At 40.2% G+C, this 23,212-nt stretch overlaps 2 protein-coding genes across 5 annotated transcripts in view; both read left to right on the top strand.

Moving 5' to 3' along the window:
- Positions 1 to 12,655, top strand: part of FBXO3 (F-box protein 3) — a 33,563-nt gene extending 20,908 nt beyond the window's left edge. Inside the window, exons 7-11 of one of the 3 annotated variants that reach the window (XM_003830389.5) lie at positions 2,005 to 2,089; positions 2,950 to 3,072; positions 4,705 to 4,820; positions 6,294 to 6,484; positions 11,527 to 12,655. In XM_003830389.5, the coding sequence (XP_003830437.1) occupies positions 2,005 to 2,089; positions 2,950 to 3,072; positions 4,705 to 4,820; positions 6,294 to 6,484; positions 11,527 to 11,703 (692 nt within the window). In that variant the 3' untranslated portion in view covers positions 11,704 to 12,655. Of the gene's footprint in view, positions 1 to 2,004; positions 2,090 to 2,949; positions 3,073 to 4,704; positions 4,821 to 6,293; positions 6,485 to 7,551; positions 10,837 to 11,526 lie in introns of those variants that run through there. The other 2 variants (XM_008955859.4, XM_014346771.5) reach the window with 2 other exon arrangements.
- Positions 11,839 to 23,212, top strand: part of CD59 (CD59 molecule (CD59 blood group)) — a 36,773-nt gene continuing 25,399 nt past the window's right edge. The window contains exon 1 of one of the 2 annotated variants that reach the window (XM_008955860.5): positions 11,839 to 17,478. In XM_008955860.5, the coding sequence (XP_008954108.4) occupies positions 17,167 to 17,478 (312 nt within the window). In that variant the 5' untranslated portion in view covers positions 11,839 to 17,166. Of the gene's footprint in view, positions 17,479 to 20,340; positions 20,366 to 23,212 lie in introns of those variants that run through there. The other variant, XM_055094268.2, reaches the window with a different exon arrangement.

Raw genomic sequence — 23,212 nt, 5'->3', positions numbered from 1 at the left:
TCTCACTCTTACCTAGTAAGTTATAAAAAGCTTTTAAATGTAGGTCCTAGGTTTCAGCTCACTCTGACTCATGTGGTCTCTGGTTTCTAAGTTAAGCACCCTCTGGAGGTTTTTCCTGTGCTCATTGCCCTCGTTGTTATTTTTGCATAGCACACACTTTCAGAGATTACCATAGTGGCTGTGGTCCAGCAGTGCTACTCAGTTTATAAATGGAAGGCAGCTGAGTGCTAAGGTAAGCTGCTGCCCAGCCTCTGTGAGTTCCTTACTCTTAGTTTGGTGCTCATCTGACATGGTATGTAGAACCTCACCACTCCAGCAGAGTACTAAGGTGTAATAATACTATGCCAGTAGCTGGGATTTCTCTTAAAATGGGAGAGCAAAGCAAAAGATTGAGAGACACTGAGAAGAGATGAGGTGAGAAGTTAATGCAGGGAGGAAGGACGAAAAAGGAGCTTCCTTTCAGCTGCCTTGATAAAGCTCCAGAACCATCAGAGAGACCCCAACACATGGGCTTACTTTAAAAGGTAAATTACCTTAGAACATATAAATTGCATCTTGATTCAACTAAGTTTGCTTAGACTGGTAACACACAAAATGGCATATCCTGGTGTTCAGTGTACTAATAATAGATATTTAAGAAAACTGGAATCTGTCAGATAAGTTTAGTAGTGAATGCTGCCTAGTCTGTCCTCATCTTAAAGAATACACTCTGGTACGTATTGTAATAAAATAAGGTAGATTAAAATACACCATGCCAAATTTTTTTATGCAAACCACAAATTTGTTTTTACTTATATAACTTTTTTCCACAAAATATACATATATATGATTTTTAAAAACTCAGAGAAAGTACTAGTGCTAAAAATGAATTTTAATGACATTCTTTATATAGCTTCTTAATATCTTACTCAAAGTAGGTACATGATCAGTGAACCTTGAATACAATAGTGTTTAATAAATAATGGGTCAGAATGGGTCATTAATAGATATTGAGGAAAGAGCCAACTATTATACTTTGCCTTCTCTCAGTTGATGCCTTTTAAAAGTTTAAAGCCTTGTACCCTTAGATATAAGCCAAATTGTATCTTTTATCATTCCCTAAATAGAATAATTAGTAAACACTATAAATTTAGCATCTGACATTCAGTGTGACAGAGTGTAGAAACTGGGTTAATTGAAACCAGATTACAAAGAAATTCATTGTTGAACAACATTAATTAAAGGACTAATATATTCTAGGCACTGAGATGTATTAACAGTAAATAATGGGGGGTCTGACAGAGTTATGTTAAATATTACCTAGAAGGGGTGAACGTTATTAATTCATGTAAATACTTGTTATAATCCAATCATTAGATCACAGATATATGGTCTGGACTAGACTGTTCCAGTAATCCTTTTCTGCTTTGAGCTGGTCACTAAGAAGATGGAGGACCGCTGTGCAATTAAATCTATAGTAGTGTGCAACTAGACCACTTTGGGATTGGCCCGATGCACAGAACTCCACAATGCCATGTCCCTGGTAGATGTCCAGACTGAGCCTGGCTTCTGCCAAAATTTTGTGCTTGAGTCAGGATGTACCTGGACCAGGGACGTCTGAGAATAGGTGCTGATATTTTTCTTGTAGTTTCTTCCAAGTCATAGCTGTATTTTCTTTGTTCTATATGTTCAATAAATTACAGACAGAAGGCTTTTCATTCTTGAACCAGAATGAATTAAAGTTTAAAATTTGATTAATTATAAGTGTAAAAAAATAGTCTGAAGGTCATTGGAGGATTCTCTAACAATAGCTGGGGGGATGAAGAGGGGGAGACTCCCAAGGAAATAAGGTGGATAGAATTGAGAATAGAAATTGATCTTATAAATAATTAGTACAATTATATCTATAAATGTTTCTAGTTTTGGTATCACATTCTAAAGCATAGAGGAATTACAATTGTTTCCTGTATAGATTTTACAAAACTATTTGTTCTTTTCTTTTTTTCTCCCTTTCCTGGTTTATAGGTGCTACTTTTACTGACTGGTTTACCTCTTATGTCAAAAATGTTGTATCAGGTGGCTTCCCCATCATCAGAGACCAAATTTTCAGGTATTTTATTTGGGTCTTTTTGGATTGAAATGATTGTAAATCAGAGAAAAATGATAAGTCACAGATCATGAAATGAAGTTTCCCAAGAAGGTTGATAATAGAACCTCTCTATTGAGGTTGATAATAGAAGATTGTCTTCAGTCTCACTATTTTATTCTCACTTTAAAGCCAAACATCTAAATGCTTAGACAACTGGTATTTTTCCTATCCAGAAGAGTCAAGAAAAAGCTGATTTTGATTTAGAAACTATGGGCTAATAGTATCTATATAATTTATTTTTGAAAAAAACCAAAAAGTTATTTGGCAACTGATAGATTTATTATGAATAGCAAGTCGGTAACTGTTAATTCCTGGCAAATATTTGTTACCTCTAAATGGAACATTCAGGTATTGTAGGGAGTACTGGAGGTAATACTGGTTCATAATAGCCTGGTTGGCAGAAATGATAGATTGATTATACATTAGAGGCTTCTGAGAACAGCATACTTGCACATTTTTATTGTCAGAGCCATCATTTAGCATTGGACATCATGCAGCTGGGTTTTCAGATGTCCCAGAAGTTTCCTTAGCCCTGGAAACTGAATAAGCTCATTTTTGTTTCCAAGCTAATTACCAATCCATTATTTGAACCACTGATCATTGAACCTTGATTGCTGTCATTACTGATCCAGAGTCACCAAGGTTTTGTAGTTTGTTTCTAGTTTCCTTCTAAGTTTAATAGGACTATACCCAAATATTATTGAACTTTTCTGGGTCTGAAATATGATTTAAATTTTTTGTCCTAAAGTATAACCTATTTTGCATCATATCTTTTAAATCCTGTAGTTGATTTTAAAATGTTTAATTTTTAAATTACCTAGATATGTTCACGATCCAGAATGTGTAGCAACAACTGGGGATATTACTGTGTCAGTTTCCACATCGTTTCTGCCAGAACTTAGCTCTGTACATCCACCCCACTATTTCTTCACATACCGAATCAGGTGAGAATTTTAAATGGGGTCGCCTTTCAGTTAATGGTGGGATATATCCAATGGACATGTTGCTATTGTCCCATTTGACATGATATGTAAGACACATTTTGAAAGAACTTGCTGAAGTTTGGAGGAAGGTGGATACATTTTCTACAAGATAGTGTTCATGGAGGACTTTGACTTCATATTAACCTCTAAGTTAAGTTATTTCTTGAAAATATACTGGGTATTAAGTATTGTGCCAGGTACTGTGGAAATGGACCACTAAGTTGTAGTCGTCATTAAAGCTCCAAGTTGTAATGCATTCTAGAAGCTGTCAAATTGCCATAATAAAGTCATGCATTTTAAATTTCATCTGGCCTATTTATATTCAATTAAAAAATCTAATAAATGTGTATTGAGTGCTTCATGGATGTCAGACATAGTGTTAGACATTGAATTTTATTAAATAAGAAGCAAATATTTTAAATTTACGTTAGTTAGAAGTATTCTGTGCTATGACACAAAGATAACTCATTGCCCTAAGGGATTAAGGATACTGTGCTTTAAAATATATTTTTATATATTTTATGTAATATATAAGTATATTTTAAAATACACATACATGCATATATGCATACTGGAAGTATTTGAGTAAAATATAACTACCAGGAAGCATCCTAGGATTTAGATACTGTATGCAACCTTTGCTATATCCAAATACACATGTATAGATATTTGTTATTTACTTGTTTGATTTAGATCCTGCCTAGGATTGAGATGTGCTCAAAATAAAAATACCAACACATACTTATAGGGTACTCAAAGTGAAAATAAGAGACACCAGATTCCTAGGGAAAGGGGAAAGTGATAGCATTGGGAAACAGAGTCAAAGTGTAATCCCAGGCTGGACATGGTGGCCCACGCCTATAATCGCAGCACTTTGGGAGGCCAAGGTGAGAGGATTGCTTGAGCTTGGGAGTTCAAGACCAGCCTGGACAACATAGTGAGACCTTGTCTCTACAAAAATTTTTTAAAAAATTAGCCTGGTGTGGTGGCCCAGCTACTAGAGGAGCTGAGGTGGAAGAATGGCTTCAGCCTAGGAGGTCAAGGCTGCAGTGAGCCCAAGATTACACCAGTGCACTCCAGCCTGGGTGGCAGAGTGAGACCCTGTCTCAAAAAAAAAAAAAAAAAGTGTAATCCCAGTAACTGGTGACATCTTGCCTTAAACTGTCTAGAAACTAATGGAAAAAAGGGAAATGGGTTGTATAGTCTTATGCAGTTAAAGAGAGACTTTCAGTTCTCCGGAAGTTTTTCATGGCACTATATTCTAGAAAGCATTTGCCAAATTGATCTTTATTTGAACAGCGAAAGATTGTTGTCACCATTATGTTGCACATTTTATGTTGCCCTTTCTGTTGTTGATCCACACTGACAGTCAAATGCATAAGTTGAGTGAAAGCATTTTTGTAGGGGGATCAAGTTAATGAAGCCAGTATCTTTGAGAACTTAGAAAAATAGATGGCTAACATGGACTTTGGGTTGGGTTTCTTAATTTTTTGGAAATTTTTCTTCATAGTATTAGCCTGAATACTGTATCTCTTAAACCAAAGAAACAAAGAAGCCAGATTTTTGTCTCTACCACCCCATTCCCTTCTCTAGGATTGAAATGTCAAAAGATGCACTTCCTGAGAAGGCCTGTCAGTTGGACAGTCGCTATTGGAGAATAACAAATGCTAAGGGTGACGTGGAAGAAGTTCAAGGACCTGGAGTAGTTGGTATGGAACCCAAGATTTAGGTTTATACATTAATTCCTTAGAAGAAATGTTAGACTTTGCATCCTAAATATAACATATAAATGTATAAAGGTCATTATCCTATTAATTTAATCCCTTAAGCATTAACTTTTCTGAAATAATAGCAAACTTAATTATTCAGGGATTGATTTCCCTTTTTGTGGATCACCTGGAGTCCTTTGCTTTTCCTTCTTTTATTTTTTTTTAACTGGTTCATTATTCATTATATTTTGTGGGTTAGAACACATAGGGCAGAAAGGGGGAAATAAATTTTGTATTCGTCATGTTTTTTGAAATTTGGGGGAAAATGTTAATGGCATGAATTTTTATTGTTCGTAGATTTCAGTCACTTTAATTCTGGTTACCATTGTCATTTGGCTTTCTTAAAGATTATGATTATCTGAAGTCTCTGATCCCTCAGATTCTTCAGGTTTGAATATATGCTCCAGGAAAATAACATATTTATGCTATGTACTTCTGTTATCAGTTCTAAGCATATACAGAATTCAGAATTCAGTTTAACGTTTTCTAAATTCATTGCCATGGATAGATCTACATGTTTACTTAACAATTTTTTTTCCTGGGCTTCAGTCCAGGAATTTTTTCTGGATCTAGTGCTAAGAGAGAGGCTTTATTAAAGCCACAGTTCTTTTTCTGCCATTTGGTCCAGTGGTATAAGGACTCTCCCTTGTGAGTGCCATTTTGTCTGGTCTGAATGCTTAGGACGCATCTTCACAATTTTATGTTTTTGTTTCTTGCTACTTTAAAAATATTTAGATTACCTTATCTTTGAACTGGTGTCTGTGATGCTTTTTATTACTCATGTCTTAAAGGTTGTGTCTTCAATGCCTCAAAGCTTTTTGAAAAAGAAACATGCCTGTTCTGTTTTTTTTTTTTTTTACTAGATACTTCCCACTTTCTACATTGTAGGGAATTTGAGGAATACATTAAAAAAATGTTGAGAGGGCTAAGCGCAGTGGCTCACGCCTGATATCCCAGAACTTTGGGAGGCCAAGGTGGGCGGATCACCTGAGGTCAGGAGTTTGAGACCAGCCTGGCCAACGTGGCAAAACCCTGCCTCTACTAAAAATACAAAAATGAGCCGGGCATCATGGCAGGTGCTTGTAATCCCAGTTACTCAGGAGGCTGAGGTGGGAGAATAGCTTGAGCCCAGGAGGTGGAGTTTGCAGTGAGCTGAGATCACGCCACTGCACTCCAGCGTGGGCAACAGAGCAAGACTCTGTCTCAAAAAAAAAAAAAAGTCAAGAGGAATAAAATACCTACTCATTGTCCTATCACTGTTAACATTTTGTTACATTTTCTTTTGGAATTTTTTTTTCTAACTGTGCATTTACTATTATATAGTTTACATAATGCCATGGAGACCATACCTTATTTATTGTAATAAAGAAATGAATTTTATACTTTGGTTTATTGTTACTGTTTTCCCTGCAGGTGAATTTCCAATCATCAGCCCAGGTCGGGTATACGAATACACAAGCTGTACCACATTCTCTACAACATCAGGATACATGGAAGGATATTATACCTTCCATTTTCTTTACTTTAAAGACAAGATCTTTAATGTTGCCATTCCCCGATTCCATATGGCATGTCCAACATTCAGGGTGTCTATAGCCCGATTGGTAAGTTAAATTTTCCTCTAGTGCTGATTTACATGACTTTGTAGGGTTAACACTGCAGATAAGCCAGGCAAATAGTTTATAAATAGTGTTCCAGAGAACCCTAGAGATTTTGAGAAAGTATCTTAGGGATCATGTGAATTTGTTGAGAGAAATGGACAAGTAAATGAGGCTCCATAGTCTCTAACCAGAGAATTTCTGCTGTTTTAAAGATTCAACTTGTTTTTCACTGTTCAGTGGCCTAAATGTAGATTATGAGAAATACCACATTAGACCAGTTAGAATCAGCTTTAAGACTGGGAAAACAACTTCTTACAGTGTTTTTGCTCAAACTTCCAATTTAATGTCAAATAAACAAATATTCCATAAAGATCATTATAAAGAAAATTTAATGTGTAGATGTGTACTTTTGGCAGTCTCTCTGGGATCATTTCTTAAGTCAACTAGGTATATTTTTTAAAATCTTGTTTTTAGGGTTACCTTATGACAAGTTTAACAGTAACTCCAACCTTAGAGACTATAACATGATTAAAGAAAATTATGAAGCTCCAGTTATACAATGGGGATAAAATATGAATTATATACCCAGAATGCAATTGAGTTGTAGGTGTTGAATCTTTGGAAAATGCCCTCTAGCTTCTGGAATGACCCTGATGGATGGGTTTAAGTTTGGAAAGATGGACATGATATTAATCTGACCCAGAGCTGACACATTTTCAACTCCAGTTTGAAAAGAGAAGGATGATAATGAGACTTTGGGCCATTACCTGTGTGGCATATCTAGTGAAAAGAATCTACAGTGTGCGTTTGGAAGCGAAGATTTAGATTTCTTCCCAGTGGAGGAATGCCAGAAACTGTATTTCCAGTACTGGGAATTTGCTGCTTTGCATAACAGAATTCCTTTTTTGACTGGCCCAGTATCTGTATGAGTTTGGAATAATCTTTTCCCTTAATGTTTGATATGATTCATCATTGAAGTTATCTGGGGCTAGAGTTCTGTTTGTGGGAAAATTTTGAAATTTGAATTTAATTTCTTTAATATTCATATTTTCTATTTCTTCTTGTTTCAGTTTTGGTAATTTGTGCCTTTCAAGGAATTTGTCCATTCCATCTAAATGTTGAATTTATTGGTATAAAGTTATTGACAGTATTCCCTTGATATCCTTTTAATGGCTACAAAAGCCATAGTCACTTGTCCTCTTTTGTTCTTAATATTGTTAATTTATATCTTCTCTTTTGTTCATTGCTTTAGTTAGGGGTTTGTAATTTTTATTGATCATTTAAAGGAGCAACTTTTGGTTTTACTAATTTTCTCTATTTGCTTATTTTCTATCGCATTGATTTCTGCAGTTATCTTTATTTCTTTCCTTCTACTTTGAGTTTAATTTGCTTTTCTTCTAGCTTTTTTAAGGTAGAAGTTTATATTAGTAATTTTAGACCTTTTCTCTCTCCAAGCACTGTTTTAGCTGCATTTCACAAGTTTTGATGTGTTTTCATGAACGCGTAGTTCAAAATAGTGTTAGATTTCCCTTGTAATTGAATTTTGATCTATGACTTTTCTAGAAATGTGTTAATTTTCAAACATTTGGGGAGTTTTCAGTTATCTTTTGGCTATTGATTTTTTAAATTTATTGTGGTTAGAGAATTTGCTGTGTATTTTCAATCCTAAATGTTTTATGGCCCAAAATTATGGTTTATCTTGGTAAATGATCCTTGTATATTTGAAAATAATGTACATTCTGCTATTTTGGGGAATATTATTCTATAAATGATAGGTCAAATCGGTTGACAGTTTTTTTCAAGTCTTCTGTATACTTGCTGATTTTTTTTTTTTTTTTTTGGTCTTTGTCCTATCAACAAGTGAGAGATGATTGTTGAAATCTCCAAATATAGTTTTTTGTTTCTCTTTTTAGTTCTGTCAGGTTTGCTTCATGTATTTTGAAGCTGTATAATTATATGCAAATATGCTAAGGATTATTATGTATTTTTAATGACATAATTCTTTCATCATTATGAAATCTCCATCTTTATCGCTGATAATATTCCTTGTCCTAAAGTTCAAAGAGCATTGAGGTGTGTTTTGGCAGGCAGTTGAGTTACTATTGGGTCGACTTGATCCTTTGGAATCTTGTTTGTTTTTAATGTTTGTTAGGGTGGGTGTAAAGTTGTCTTTATTTAAGGACGGTGGTTGTCAACTTTCAGTCTCATGACCCCCTGAAACTCTAAAAACTTATTGAGGACTCTGAAGAATTCTTGCTTATGTGGATTGTATTAACACTTACCATATCAGAAATTAAAACTGAGAAAGTTTCACAATATTTACTTATTAGTTCCTTTTCAAATGACAATAATAAACCCATTTCATGTTCAGCTCTCTCTTAACTATGTTCTTTCTTATTAGTTTTCATTTCCTTCTAACCACAAATAAACATATAAAATCTTGACCTGCCTTGTGGAAAATGTTTTCTCTCAAGGATGAGAAATAAAATGAGAATTCTGGACTTACTTCTTATCAACATTAAAAAAGCCATGGGGGTTGTATTTGTTCACCTTTCCTGTTTGTATATTAGTTTCCTGATATGGAGAATTGTTCTGCTTTTTCGTCCTCTACCAGTCTGATTAATTCGTAGGCTTAACACTTCCTTTTTCTTTCTCCTTGGAATGCCTCTTGGGATATGCATTAGTTGGTCTTATGTCTTTTCTTGGTCTAGGTGGTGTGTGTGTTTGGCTTGTTTGGGGCACTTTTAGAGGCTCCAGCTGCACATTTCCACTCCTCTCTGTGTGTTCCTCTCTGCATCTGCTGTTTGTGTGTGTACACTTTTTTTCTGAGCAATCTTTCTCCTTAGCCACATTGAGTTCTTTAACAGTTTTTCTGTTTTCTTCTTCATTAAGATAATTAATAATCATACTACTCAGATATCATGTTTTAGAACTTCCTAAGCCTTTCCCTTTCCCACCTTTTGGACCTCCTAACTGAATTTCAAAGTCTTCATTCCTTAGATTAAAAAAATAAATCCAAAGATAAAAGAATGTAATGTCTTATAAGTCGTATCAGTGTATATTTTCTCTGTTATTGTTGTTAGTGTTATAATAAATCCTAAGTGACACAATTCCTTTCTCCTACATTAATTCATTTGCTTGTACAACAACTGTTTATTGAGCACTGTGATTAACAATATAATCAAATTCCCTGCCTTGGAATTTACATTCCAATTCAAAGAGACAAACTGTAACAATAAACACTATGTCCTTATATTAAGTAGTAATAAGTGCTGTGGAGAAACAGCAGAGTAAAGGGGATAAAGAACGTATTGTTAGGTTGTTCTAATATAGAGATGTGTCAGGAGAGGCCTTGGTGACATTTAAGCTGAAACGTGAAAGGAGCAGAGGGAATTAGGTGGATATGTGGGAGACGAGTGGTCGAAGCAAAGGAGCAGCACATGTGGAGGTTCCGAAACAGTAATGTGCTTGGTGTGCTTGACCCAAGGAGGCCAGTGTAGCTGGAGTGCAGTGAACAACAGGGAGAGGGGCTGGAGATTAGATCAGAGTGTTAATGGGGTGGTGGATCACGTAACACCATAAAAGCCTTGGTGGAAGGACTCTGGCTGACATCACGCCCCAAGTTGCCCCATACTTTCCAGAATACCAAGTAGGTCCTTGCTGTTCAGAATTCTGTTCAATGTAGCAGCCCCTCCCATTGCGTCTTCAAATGTGTGAGAGAGAACATTGACAGCAGAGTAAGTCATGGCTTGATTACAGACATTGCATGGGCAGAATTGACATTTCCAAGAGATATTCAGATGCACGTTCAACATCACTACTGTCCTAATCTGAGAGCCTCCAACAAGGTAATTTTAAAATAGAGGCTGTCATTTCCTTCCAGTGTGGGTTGATCTTAGGGTATATACTTATAACGAATCGGCAAAGTGACACTGTGATTTCTGAGTTAGAAAAAGGTAATATTCCTTCAGCCTAGGGTTCTGTCTTTCTCTCCTGGGACATGTGTCTTTGACACCCTGAGCCACCATGTAAGAAGTCCAGCTACCATGAAGCCGTCATGCAGAAGAGACCATGTAGAGACATCACACAGAGATAGAGGGAGGCACCCAGGAGCCCCAGCTGTTTCAGACCCCAGATATTTGGATCATCCTGCGTGGGTACCAGACATGTGAATGAAGAAGCTCGTGAGATGACTGCAGTTCCAGCTACCATCTGACTGCAACATCACGGGACACCCCAACCCAGAACCACCCCACTGAATACTTCCCAAATACCAACCCACATGAACCATGAGAGATAATAATGACTGTTGTTGTTTCAAGCCACTAAAAAAATAAAAATATTTTTTTAAAAAGTAGAGGCTACTGATGGTTGAATTGAAATGATGTGTCTTTATGGTAGGAGCTCAATAAAAATCTTAGATCTCTTGTTGACAGTGCATAAAAGTTACCAGTAGAGGTCATACTTGATTAATATTTTCATATCCTCTTTTCTGTAAGTATATAGCTTAATAATTATTATTCAGTATATGAATATAAGCTCAGTAAAACTGTATCTTGGATTGTTACAAGTGGTCTGTTTGCTGCCTTCTGTGAATTACCAACTACTGTGTAAAAAATAAGTACTGGCTTAGTGAAATATTTACCATTAAAACCATACTGAGCTGGGCTGGGTCGCATGCACCTGTAGTCCCAGCTACTCGGGAGGCTGAGGTGGGAGAACTGCTTGAGCCCAGGAGTTTGAGGCTAGCCTAGGCAACATAGCAAGAAGTCGTCTCTAAGAAAAAATAATAATTTTTTTAAAAAGAAGATCTTCCATTAAACAACAACAAAAAAACCACACTGAGCATTATTTAACACAAGATATAGAATCCACTCCAGAATCTTGCATCAGCATGTGTGTTGTGAGAATCCACTGTTCAAGTCTATGGAAATTCATATTTGGCGTGTCTGGTTGTTTGAATTCTAGATAAATGAGAATTTACATGAAATAACTAAAAAACTGATAGATGCTCTTCTTATCAAAAGATTGTTTTCTCTTTCAAGGAAATGGGTCCTGATGAATATGAAGAGATGGAAGAAGAGGAGGAGGAGGAAGAGGAGGAAGACGAGGATGATGATTCAGCAGATATGGATGAATCAGATGAAGATGATGAAGAGGAGAGACGGAGGAGAGTCTTTGATGTTCCCATTCGCAGACGCCGCTGCTCACGCCTTTTTTAGCAAGCCGCCTGCTGATGGAAGCACTAGGATGATTCTAGGCTGTTAAATAGATTTCTCAATAATGTAAATAACTAAATTGTTCTCTGCATATAGCAGGAAAACTAGCATGAAATATTGTTTCAGGCCCTGGGTTCTATGTGACACTACATTAGGAATTGGATTGTTTGGGTTTGCTTTGTGTTTTTGAGGTAGAGGAAGAAATGGGAATCTTTTTTTTCTCTTCCAGGAGTCAGTGGAAGAATAGTTCTCTAGCTAAGGAACGGACATACCTTTGTTTTAAAATATTTTATACTTACAAAAATCTAGAAATGGAGAGGGAACTGTTTTGAATAAGGATTTAAAATACCTGCACAAGGATAGAGAGAAACTATGTGACTCATTCTATGAAAAGACTTCTTGCAGTTGTGAGTTATTTAGAAATGATCAAAATTTGTAATTAGGCTAATCCATTTAGTGATTCCTAATATTTTGTACTCACAGAGAACTAATTGACTAAACAACTTGAACGCTAGTAGTTTGTCCTTAGACAATCTGTCTTTGAATTTAAAGTCTTCATCGCTAAGACCTTGACTTTAAATTTTTCATCACTACAACCTTCAATTTAATTTCAGGTCTTCAACATGATGACCTTGGATTTAATTTAAAGTCTTCAACACTATGCGCTTTATCATATTATTCACAGATGCATTTTTGAAATGTAGTATGTAAAAGTATGTAACGTGCTATTTATTAACAAAAGATTGTTCACAACATCCCATGTAGTTTAAATTTGTAAATACTGCTTCTGTTTTGTTTCTCCTTTATACACTTGACTGTCTTTGTGATAAGTGACATGAATTTTATGTTAGGATTAAGTATGTTTTCCTGAAGCTTGGATTTTTTTTGTAATTATATAATTGAGAGTTAAGAATGAAATCCTTCAAGTGTTAAAAACTCACATTTTAAAAGCAAATTTTGGTTCCAATTCTGTATTTTGTATAATTGCGTATTTTCCATAAACTAATATTAGTCAGCATTTGCTTTTAAGGTAGAAGATGGGATGGATTCTTGCTGACCTGCTGCAAAAGTAGCAGGTCCACTCAAAGTCATCTCCTAGCTTTGACTGTACTGTCTTGTGTGCCCCACCATCCATTTTCCCCCAAGAACAGTTATTTTGTAGAGAAAACTAAGAAAAGGAAGTGGCATTCAAGGCTAAGCAGCTGCCATCAGGGAACATGAAGACAAACTTATCCTTTCATTTTCACACATGTCAAGGTGTTCTGAAATAGACTAAGTCATTTTTCATGTTTACTTTTCATTTAATAGAGTATAATCAGGCTATCAAATCCTATTATGGCTATCTTTTTTTTTTTTTTTTTTTTTTTGAGACGGAGTCTCACTCTGTGGCCCAGGCTAGAGTGCGGTAGTGTGATCTCGACTTACTGCAAGCTCCACCTCCCGGGTTCACGCCATTCTCCTGCCACAGCCTCCCAAGTAGCTGGGATTACAGGTGCCCACAATCACGGCCGGCTAAGTTTTCGTATTTTTAGTAGAGACAGGGTTTCACCATGTTAGCCAGGATGGTCTCGATCTCCTGACCTCATGATCTGCCCACCTGGGCCTCCCAAAGTGCTGGGATTACAGGCGTGAGCCACCGCCCCCGGCGGCTATCCTTTTTAGAAAAAAAATCAATTGTCTTTATTTAGTTTGTTATAACAAAATACCTTAGACTGAGTAATTTACAAACAATAGAGATTTATTGCTCACAGTTCTGGAGGGTGGGAAGTCCAAGATCAAGGCATCAGCAAATTTGGTGTCTGGTAAGTACCCACTCTCTGCTTCAAAGATGGCACCTTCTTGCTGTGTTTTATGTGGTGGAAAGAGCAAACAAACTTCCTCAGGCCTCTTTTATAAGGGCACTAATCCCCTTCATGAGGGCAGAGCCTAAAGGCCCTACCTCTTAATACTATTGCTTTAGGGATTGGATTTCAACAATTTGGGGGAACAAAAACATTCAGACCATAGCGTCAAACCACTTAATTTTTTCAAAACCGAACTTTTCCAATAAAGCAGTAATCAAAAACTAGTAAATCTTGGCAATTAAAGCTGGCCCTGGAATCCCTTGCCATTTTTTCTTTCTCTTTTCTGATGACCTCTCTATTTCCAGAGTACTTATGATGCCCCAAATCTCCCTTCCAACCCTGTCTAACCTTTGCTCCTCAGAATGCTTTGATTTGCTTTATCCTCTCATCAGAATTCACATTCTCTTAGTATGTTGAATGAGTGACCTCTAGTTCATACTGAGGTGTAGTTTTTTGTTTGTTTTTTCAGACAGTCTCGCTGTGTCTCCCAGACTGGAGTGCAGTGGCATGATCTCGGCTGACTCCAACCTCTGCCTCCCAGGTTCAAGTGATTCTCATGCCTCGGCCTCGTGGGTAGCTGGGATCACAGGTGTGCACTACCATGCCCTTTTTTGCATTTTTAGTAGAGCCAGGGTTTCACTATATTGACCAGGCTGGTCTCAAACTCCTGTCTTTAAGTGATCCTCCTGCCTCCGGCTCCCAAAGTGTTGGGATTACAGGTGTGAGCCACCGCGCCCGGCCTAACGTGAAGTTTGTTGGTAACAAGCTTCTGTATTTTCTGCTATTGGCAAGAATGCTTATTCACACGTAACAGGAATTTAACAGTTGGCATTAACGTTGCCCAAACCAGACTCTACTTTTGGTGGTGAAAAGGCCATTTCTGGCTCTGAGGCCCCTTGAAAACACAACTGATTTTTTTTACTAATTTCTCTGAGGCTTGATATATCACTAGAATAAGACAAATACCTAAATTAACAGTAGCTTAAATAGTTTGGGGGTGGTTATTCTTGCGAATATTCAGAGGTAGCTAGTTCAAGGCTGACATGATGGCACAGTGGTGTTATCAACAGTCCAGATTGGCTCCATCTTTCTGACCTGCCATCCTTAGCACAAGACTTTTCCTCTCAAAGAAGATCATGGTTGCATACTGGCTGCTGCAGGCATATTGTATTCACAAAAGGATGATGATAACAAGGTAAAATGAAGTGGAAAATGAAAAGTGAGGCATGAGGCTGGAGAGGTAAACTAGCCAGGTCTCTAGCAGCCGTGTGGAGGGCAAGCAGAGAAGGGGCAGGGGATGCAGGAATTAACATGGGCAACATGGGGACCTGGTATTAAGGAATTGTAATGGCTCAAGCAACGCAAACTACCGATCTGAATTAGCACAGTAGCAATGTGAAAAAGGAATGATATTGAGATATTGAAATGGTAAAATAGGCAGGAATGGCTGAGTAGATGTGAGGGAGTGGAAGAGGTCAACGTTGATTCCTAGGTTTCTGTCTTCATTTATGAAAAAAATTCAGGAAAAGCAATCACTCTTTAAAGATGAATTCAGATTTGTGCACATTAAGTTCAAGATGTCTGTGGAACATATAAGTGGAGATGTCCAGCAGTCAGCTGGATATAATTATGAAGATAGGGGGAGTGGTCAGGGATGGAGACAGACTTTTGAATCATCTGCAAACATACATCCCAAGGTAAAAGAGTAGATACACTATAGTCTCCCAGGGAGCACACATAGCCATGGTTCTCAGTCTAATCCTGGGACACCAAATTATTAGTGGGTAAAGGAAAAGAATCTCAAGACCGAATGGTCAAGAAACTGGGAGGCAAACTAGGAGAGAGTGGCATCTCAGAAGCCAAGCGTGTCAAGGAAGGAATAGCTAATAGGATGTGTGTAAGGTAAGTACACGAAAGAGCTTTGGAATCCATCTTAGGAAATATACAGTATTAGCTGTTTTAAGGAGACATGCTTTAAATATCAAAGCAAGTCATCCTGATTTAAAAAACTCCCACTTGTATAGAGGAATACCAGGATTTGAGCACCACCAAATGGAACTCATTCCCTGACATCCCCAAGCCATCAGAATAACAGTAGAAGCGTTACCAAACACCGCATATTCTCACTCATAGGTGGGAATTGAACAATGAGATCACATGGACACAGGAAGGGGAATATCACACTCTGGGGACTGTGGTGGGGAGGGGGGAGGGATAGCATTGGGAGATATACCTAACGCTAGATGACGAGTTAGTGGGTGCAGCGCACCAGCATGGCACATGTATACATATGTAACTAACCTGCACAATGTGCACATGTACCCTAAAACTTAAAGTATAATTAAAAAAAAAAAAAAGCGTCAAGACAGTTACTATATGATTTTCCCTGCAAGACATTCAGTAATCTATGATTCCCCCGGCTTAAATTTTATCTCATGCCTTCTTCCCTGACCAGTTCAACACAAGCAGCCCTGAGATGTAATATCTTCTCACCCTGACCCTCAAAGTGTGTCTCATGCTTTCTAACAGAGGCCATCCTCTTGGAGGAAGACTTGTACTTTTGGCCTGTAGCCCCACCCTCCCTCCTATAGCGTTCTTACAGTCAGTTCTGCAGTGAGTGGGACACTTTCCAAATATAATAGCAAATGGAAACTTCTAATTACATCTGCACATAAAACTAATGTTCCAAATGGTGGTTGCGGTTCCGGTGAGTGCTTATAATTTTTTGTTACCTCAGCATCCATTTTCGAATATGTTTAACTTTTAATAACAGAAGCAAGTCTCAGTCACCATTGACAGTTTCCAGTACTATACCCCACGCAAATGGCTCTAGCTGGTGGCCAGAGATAAACATGCAGTGATGTGATAACAGGGCACTACTGCAGCTTCAAACTCTGGTTCAAGTTCCTCCCACCTCTGCCTTTTCACCTGCTTGCTTTAAATCCACCAGTTAGAGCTCTCCAGAGGAAACTTAACTGGATAAAGTTGCTGGCCCAAAGGTCCGTCCCTCCCTTCCTTCTCCCTGTGCTCCCTGATCTCCGTGTGTGTGTGTGTGTGTGTGTGTGTGTGTGTGTGTGTGTGTCCTCTAGGCAAGCTGTGTACCACCCAGGGTCCGTAAGTACTAAAAACTCTTAAACTTTCACACCGCTGTGTTATTGAAACCATGCCTACAATCCAGTCCCTGAGGGCGAGGCCACCCTGAAGGGACAGACTCATGCAGGCGGATCCCCTGCTCCTGCTCTTCTGTCCCTGCCTCTGGTGGCTGCTGGGGAACAGTAGCTACCAGCTAAGTTGATAGAGACACTCGAAGAGGTTCATTCAAAACACTGGTCCCCGAGCAGCCCAGTAAGCTTTTAAACGCATAACATTTTGTTTGGGTCTCAAACAAGTCACAAGGCACGGATACGGATGCGGCTGTGGCTGATGGCTATTTGGATGCTGCCCAAGCCTCGCAGTAGGAAGCAGCTTCAGACTACAGCAGGGCCGCATAGCCCGATAGCCAGGCCCTGGGGCACCCAGGGCACCAGCAAGACGCACAGAAACGTTTTGGAAAACATTTTAATATACTTAAAAAAACGTAAAAGGGAAAATCAGAAGTCTTTGGAAGTTTCCTACTGTTTTTATGTCCCATAGCAAATCCGAGGAGGACGCCCCAAACTTTCAGTTCCCTGGGGTTTTGAAGGTGCTCATTGGGTCCTGGCCACCCGGCCTTCTCAGAACCTGGGCCAGGAGGCTGAGCTCCGCGCGGGGGTGGAGGGAGAGGAGGAGGGTCCTGCCGAGGCGCGGCTGCGCAGTGCGGGAGCCCGGAGCCTGGGAGGGCAAGGGCATCCTGAGGGGCGGGGCCGGGGCGGAGCCTTGCGGGCTGGAGCGAAAGACTGCGGGGGCTGAGCGCAGAAGCGGCTCGAGGCTGGAAGAGGATCCAGGGCGCCGCCAGGTAAGAAGGCCCGAAGGCCTGCTGGGGTTTGGGTGAGCCGAGCCGAGGTGGCGGCGGCAGTCTGGGCCCGGGCCGAGGGTCTGTGGGGGCTACCCCCGTCCTCGCTTTCCACTCGACCCCTGCCGGGCGAGCCTCCCGAGGCCTGGCCCTTCCAACCCGTCACCGCTGCCCGGTGTCCTAGCCGAACGCTGGCTTCATTTTATCTACGAGGAAGGAGAAACGGGGAGCGCGCCCTCTCCCAGAAGCAGCCCCGTTACCCCCGTCGCGCCCCCCATTCCCTCGGGGGCAGCCTCGCACCCGGGCCCCTGCCATCGCTTTCCTTTCAAGGGAAGCTCTAGCGGTTCAGAGAAAGTGCGCCGGGGGAAAGGCCAGCCCTCCGTGGTCACCGCGGTTCCTCTCTCCCCTCGCGGTCTAAATGTGTAATTTTGAAAAGCAGGTGTCGGGCGAAACGGACTTTTTTTTTTTTTGAGATGGAGTTTCGCTGTTGCCCAGGCTGGAGTGCAGTGGCGCGATCTGGGTTCACCGCAACCTCCGTGTACCGGGTTCAAGCGATTCTCCTGCCACAGCCTCCTGAGTAGCTGGGATTACAGGCATGCGCCACCATGCCCGTCTAAATTTTGTATTTTTAGTAGAAACGGGGTTTTCCCGTGTTGGTCAGGCTGATCTTGAATTCCTGACCTCGTGATCCGCCCGCCTCCGCCTCCCAAAGTGCTGGGATTACAGGTGTGAGCCACCGCGCCCGGCCGAAACGGACGTTTTAAGTACAACGTGATGTTTTGTTTTCTTGGGTCGGCTCGGGCCGCACGCTTCTTAGAGTCTGACTGCTGACTTTTCAAAAAACAACATTAACCCGGGAGGCTGAGGTAGCGGTGAGCCGAGATCGCGCCATTGCCCTACTGCCTGGGCAATAAGAGCGAGACTCCGCCTCAAAAACGAACAAACCCCACAAAGAACAAACAAAAAAAAAACCAACATTAGGCAGTGTGCCTTTTATGGCCGTTTAGTGATACCCAGGCTCTTCACTGGTCATTTCTGGAAGTATTTAACAGCACTTGATGGGTAAAACAATAGGCTTCACTTCACAGGGTGGTTGAGATGATTGACGGAAAGCGCTCAGCACAAACGCGGCGGCTGCTAATTATTTCAGGTACCCTGCGATCCCTGAGCAGTTGTTCAAGTTCTCCACTCCTGGCGGTTTACTCCCAGTTCCCTGAAGAAGGCACAGAGCCCCGAATGTTGAGGGAGATGGCAACGTTTGCCAAAATGTGGCTATTTACGTGGCAGTTTATGAAGGAGAGGCAGAAAGGGAGGCTGCCTCCCCTACAAGCCAAACAGTCCTAAAACTTGTGGCCTCTGTATTTTCACAGTGGAAACTAGAAACTGTTTGCTGAACTTAGCTGTAAGAAAAACATCCCATTAGCTGAGTGGCTTAGGAGATAAAAGCCTAAATAAAATGGATCTTAGGGTGAGAGAGTGGGGTGCCTAATGGCATTCATCTTTGACAGCTGCTGGTAGAAGCTCTTGAAAAGTAGAGCATGGAAAATTCTGGGCCACCTCTTTAAGAACCTCAGCCAAACCGCCACAGACATTACCAAGCCCAGAAGTGCTTGAGGCTTTCTAAAGGCAAAGACTTCTTTTTACTTATGTCCTATATCTTAGGAAACATATTCACTAAACCTTGGTTTTGCATGTGTACTTAACACGGGAGGGGCCGTGAGTGCAGAGATAGGACTCTTTGGAGAGTTAGGGATTGGCATTCCGGAACAAACTGCAGGAAAGGCCCTTGTAGGGGAAGCTGCAGATTTGTTTGGTCCAAAGAGTTCTGGCCTAATAAGTGGGAGCTGACCAATGAGAACACTTGGACACAGGGAGGGGAACAACACACACTGGCGCCTGTCGGCAGGTGGGGTGGGTGGGGATAGAGCATTAGGAAAAACAGCTAATGCATGCTGGGCTTAATACCTAGGTGATGGGTTGATATGTGCAGCAAACCACCATGGTACACGTTTACCTATGAAACAAATCTGCACATCCTGCACATGTACCCTAGAATTTATATATATATCACACAAAGAGTTTTGGAGTGGTTATTCCTGGCATGAGAACCTTGGCTGGATTGGAAAGCCTTTTCCGTTATGGTGGTTGTTTTCTCTTTGTCTCTTCCTGCTGATGTAATTTGTTCCGTGAACTGAGTGATGGATATTTGTCTGGGCGCTTCAACAGGCATGGCTAGAGCAGGTATTGTGTATGTCTCCAAGGTGACACGCAGACCTGGAGTTCAAAAGCTCTAGTTCTCTGACATTGCCTGACACTAGGTATCTTGTGAGTTGCCAGCCCCTGGCGAATAGAAACAAGATCCATCCAGGGTGGTTTTGCGACTAACATGTTGCCTTGGGACAGGTAATTTCATCCCACTGGGCCTCCACTAATTTCCTATAAAATAAAAACATTGGGTTTTATTTTGAGGACACTTCTAGCCTTAAAATTCTTCAGTCTGTAAGGCCTCAGGCTCCTAGGAGGAGTAACCATACTCATGGGCAACTGTGAATCTTGTGGAAACACCACTGATGTCAAATCTCTTCTCTAGTGACCTCAGCTTAACTAATGTATTTCAGAAGCTGAATTTCTAAGAAGTCTCCCGTCTCCCCACTAGAGTTTAACTATGGTTCACTCAGAGCTTAGACCTGGGTTTAAATGCTGTTCTACCAGTTTCCAGTTCAGAGGTTGCTATAATAATTTTAATAATTTTTTTTTTTTTAATTTTGAGACAGTCTCTCTCTGTTGCCCAAGCTGGAGTGCAGTGGCACAGTCTTGGCTCACTGCAACCTCCACCTCCTGGGTGCAAGCGATTCTCGTGTCTCAGCCTCTGAAGTAGCTGGGATTGCAGGTGAGTGCCACCACATCTGGCTAATTTTTGTATTTTTTTTAGTAGAGACAGGGTTTCACCCTGTTGGCCAGGCTGGTTTGGAACTCCTGGCCTCAAGTGATCCACCTGCCTCAGCCTCCCAAAGTGCTGGGATTATAGGCATGAGCCACCACACTCGGCCTTATAATAATTTTCTACTGCTGCTGAAACCACCACAAATTTAGCTGTTTCAAATGCCACAAGTTTATTAATCTTTCCATTCTGTAAATCAGAAGTCTGACACAGGTCTCACAGGGCTATAATCAAGGTGGCAGGGCTGTGTGCTGCTCTGGAGGCTCTAGGGGAGAGTCTGTTTCTGTGCTCATTCAGGTTCCTGGTAGAATATAGTCCTTGTGACTGGAGGACTGAGGTTCTGTTTCTTTGCTGAGTGTCAGTTGAGGACCATTCTTAGCTTCTAAAGGCCGCCTGTGTGCCTTGGCTTAGGGAACCCTTCGTGTCTTCATCTCATTCTTCAAATTTTTTGCCTCTTTTTCTGTTGTCGGTCATGTGTCTTTGACAGACTCTGCTACCTTCTTCCTCTTTCAATGACCCCTGGGATTACATTGGGCCCATTGAATAATCCAAAATAATCTCCTTAATCTCATCTACAAAGTCACTTGCCATGCAAGGTCGCCTGTTTTCACAGGTTCCTGGAGTTAGGATACGGACATTTTTGGGGAAGAGAGGCATTATTCTACCTACCACATAAGTTAGTTGCATAAATTAGTTCTCTTCCTCCATCTTGTTTCCTCCCCCTGTAATTGGAGGCAAAGGTTCAGTTTACCTTATGGTATTATTGTGAGGATTAACTCCAGTTACTATGTCAAGAGCATCTATCTTATATCTTAGCAACTGGCCCTTGATATTTGCTCACCAATGGAAGTTAACACAGGAACAAGGTGTATTAGTCCATTCTCACACTGCTATAAAGAAGTACCTGAGACTGGGTAATTTATAAAGAAAAGAGGTTTAATTGGCTCACAGTTCTTTGGGCTATATAGGCTTCTGCTTCTGGGAAGGCCTTAGGAAACTTAGAATCATGGTGGAGAAGGGGAAGCAAGCACGCCTTACTTGGCGGGAGCAGGAGGAAGACGGCAAAGTGGGAAGTGCTACACACTTTCAAACAACCAGATTTCCTAAGCTCTGCCACAAGACAGCACTAGGGGGATGGTGCTAAACTGTTAGAAACCACCCCATAATCCAGTCACCTCCCACCAGGTCCCTCCTCCGACACTGGGGATTAAAATTCAACATGAGATTTTGGAGGTGTATTAGTCCATTTTCATGCTGCTGATAAAGACATACCGAAGACTGGGTAATTTGTAAAGAAATAGAGGTTTAATGGACTCACAGTTCCACGTGGCTAGGGATGCCTCACAATCATGGCAGAGGGTGAAAGGCACGTCTTACTGGCAGCAGACAAGACAGAAATATGAGAGCCAAGTGAAAGGGGAAACCCCTTATAAAACCATCAGCTCTTGTGTGACTTATTCACTACCGCAAGAACAGTATGGGGGAAACCGTCCCCAGTGATTCAATTATCTCCCACCAGGTCCCTCCCACAACACGTGGGAATTATGGGAGTTACAATTCAAAATGAGATTTGGGTGGGAACACAACCAAACCATATCACAAGGTCTTGCCTAATGGCTTGCATTCAATGTTATAATCATATGGGCCCTTAAAAGTAGAAGCGGCTCCTAAATATTTAAGAACTAACAGCTTCTTTTATAACCCTGTTGGAAGAAACATTTCCAACCCAATCTAAAGTAACCTGGCCCTTATGCCAGGTCACCCTCTAATCCAGTGGTTCTTAGTGTGATCCCTGAACCAGCAGAAACGCAGCACCTGAGTGCAGGCTCAAAATGCACATTCTTGTACACTAGCCCACCTGAATTAAAACCTCTAGGGCTGGAGTCTAATCATCTACTTAAGAGCCTTCCAGGTGATTCTGATGCTCCCTAAAGTTTGAGAACCACTGTTATGACCCTCTTATTTTTGTCCTAGTCTTTAGCACCAGTTGGTGTAGGAGTTGAGACCTACTTCACATAGTAAGTATACTGATGAGTGAATTCCTTAAATGTTATTAAATAATTATTTGATGTGTTAAATGTTTTATGTTCAATTTCTTTGGATTGCATATATATATGTGCATATATATGTGTATTTGTGTGTGTATATATAATATAATGTATGTGTATGTGTGTTTTTACGTATATATGTAATATATATTATATATGTTTATATACAGTTGACCCTAAAACAATGCAGGGTTAGGGACACTGACCACCTACACGGTTGAAGATTCAAGTTTAACTTTTGACTCCCCCAAAACTTAATTACTAATAGCCTACTGTTGACCAGAAACTTTACCGATAACATAAACAGTTGATTAACACACATTTGGTGTGTTGTATATATTGCCTACTGTATTCTTATGATAAAGTAAGCTAGAGAAAAGAAAATGTTACTTAGAAAATCATAAGGAAGAGAAAATCCATTACAGTTCTGTACTATAGTTATTGATACCATCAGTTTATGTCGTCTGTTTACAAGATGAATTACTTGTCTGAAATGGCAGGCGGCCACAACTGCAGACCTCAATCTGTAGTACATATCAAGTAGTTCAACTGTTTTTTGGTAACATCATGACTTTTTTCTGCTTCTTGGGAGCGTGGCCAGCATCACTTGTGGCACCCTGTAAGGGTCTCATGTGTCATTCAAATTTTACACTATTGCGCTTAACACGATAAAGAAAATACTCAAGAACTGCAAGAGATCACCTTTTACTGTGATATGCAATTTCTTAAAGAGGCAAACAGCTCACAG

The sequence above is a fragment of the Pan paniscus genome, chromosome 9, assembly GCF_029289425.2.
Source record: "Pan paniscus chromosome 9, NHGRI_mPanPan1-v2.0_pri, whole genome shotgun sequence".
Lineage (NCBI taxonomy): Eukaryota > Metazoa > Chordata > Mammalia > Primates > Hominidae > Pan > Pan paniscus.
This window is presented reverse-complemented; position numbering and strand designations above follow the sequence as displayed.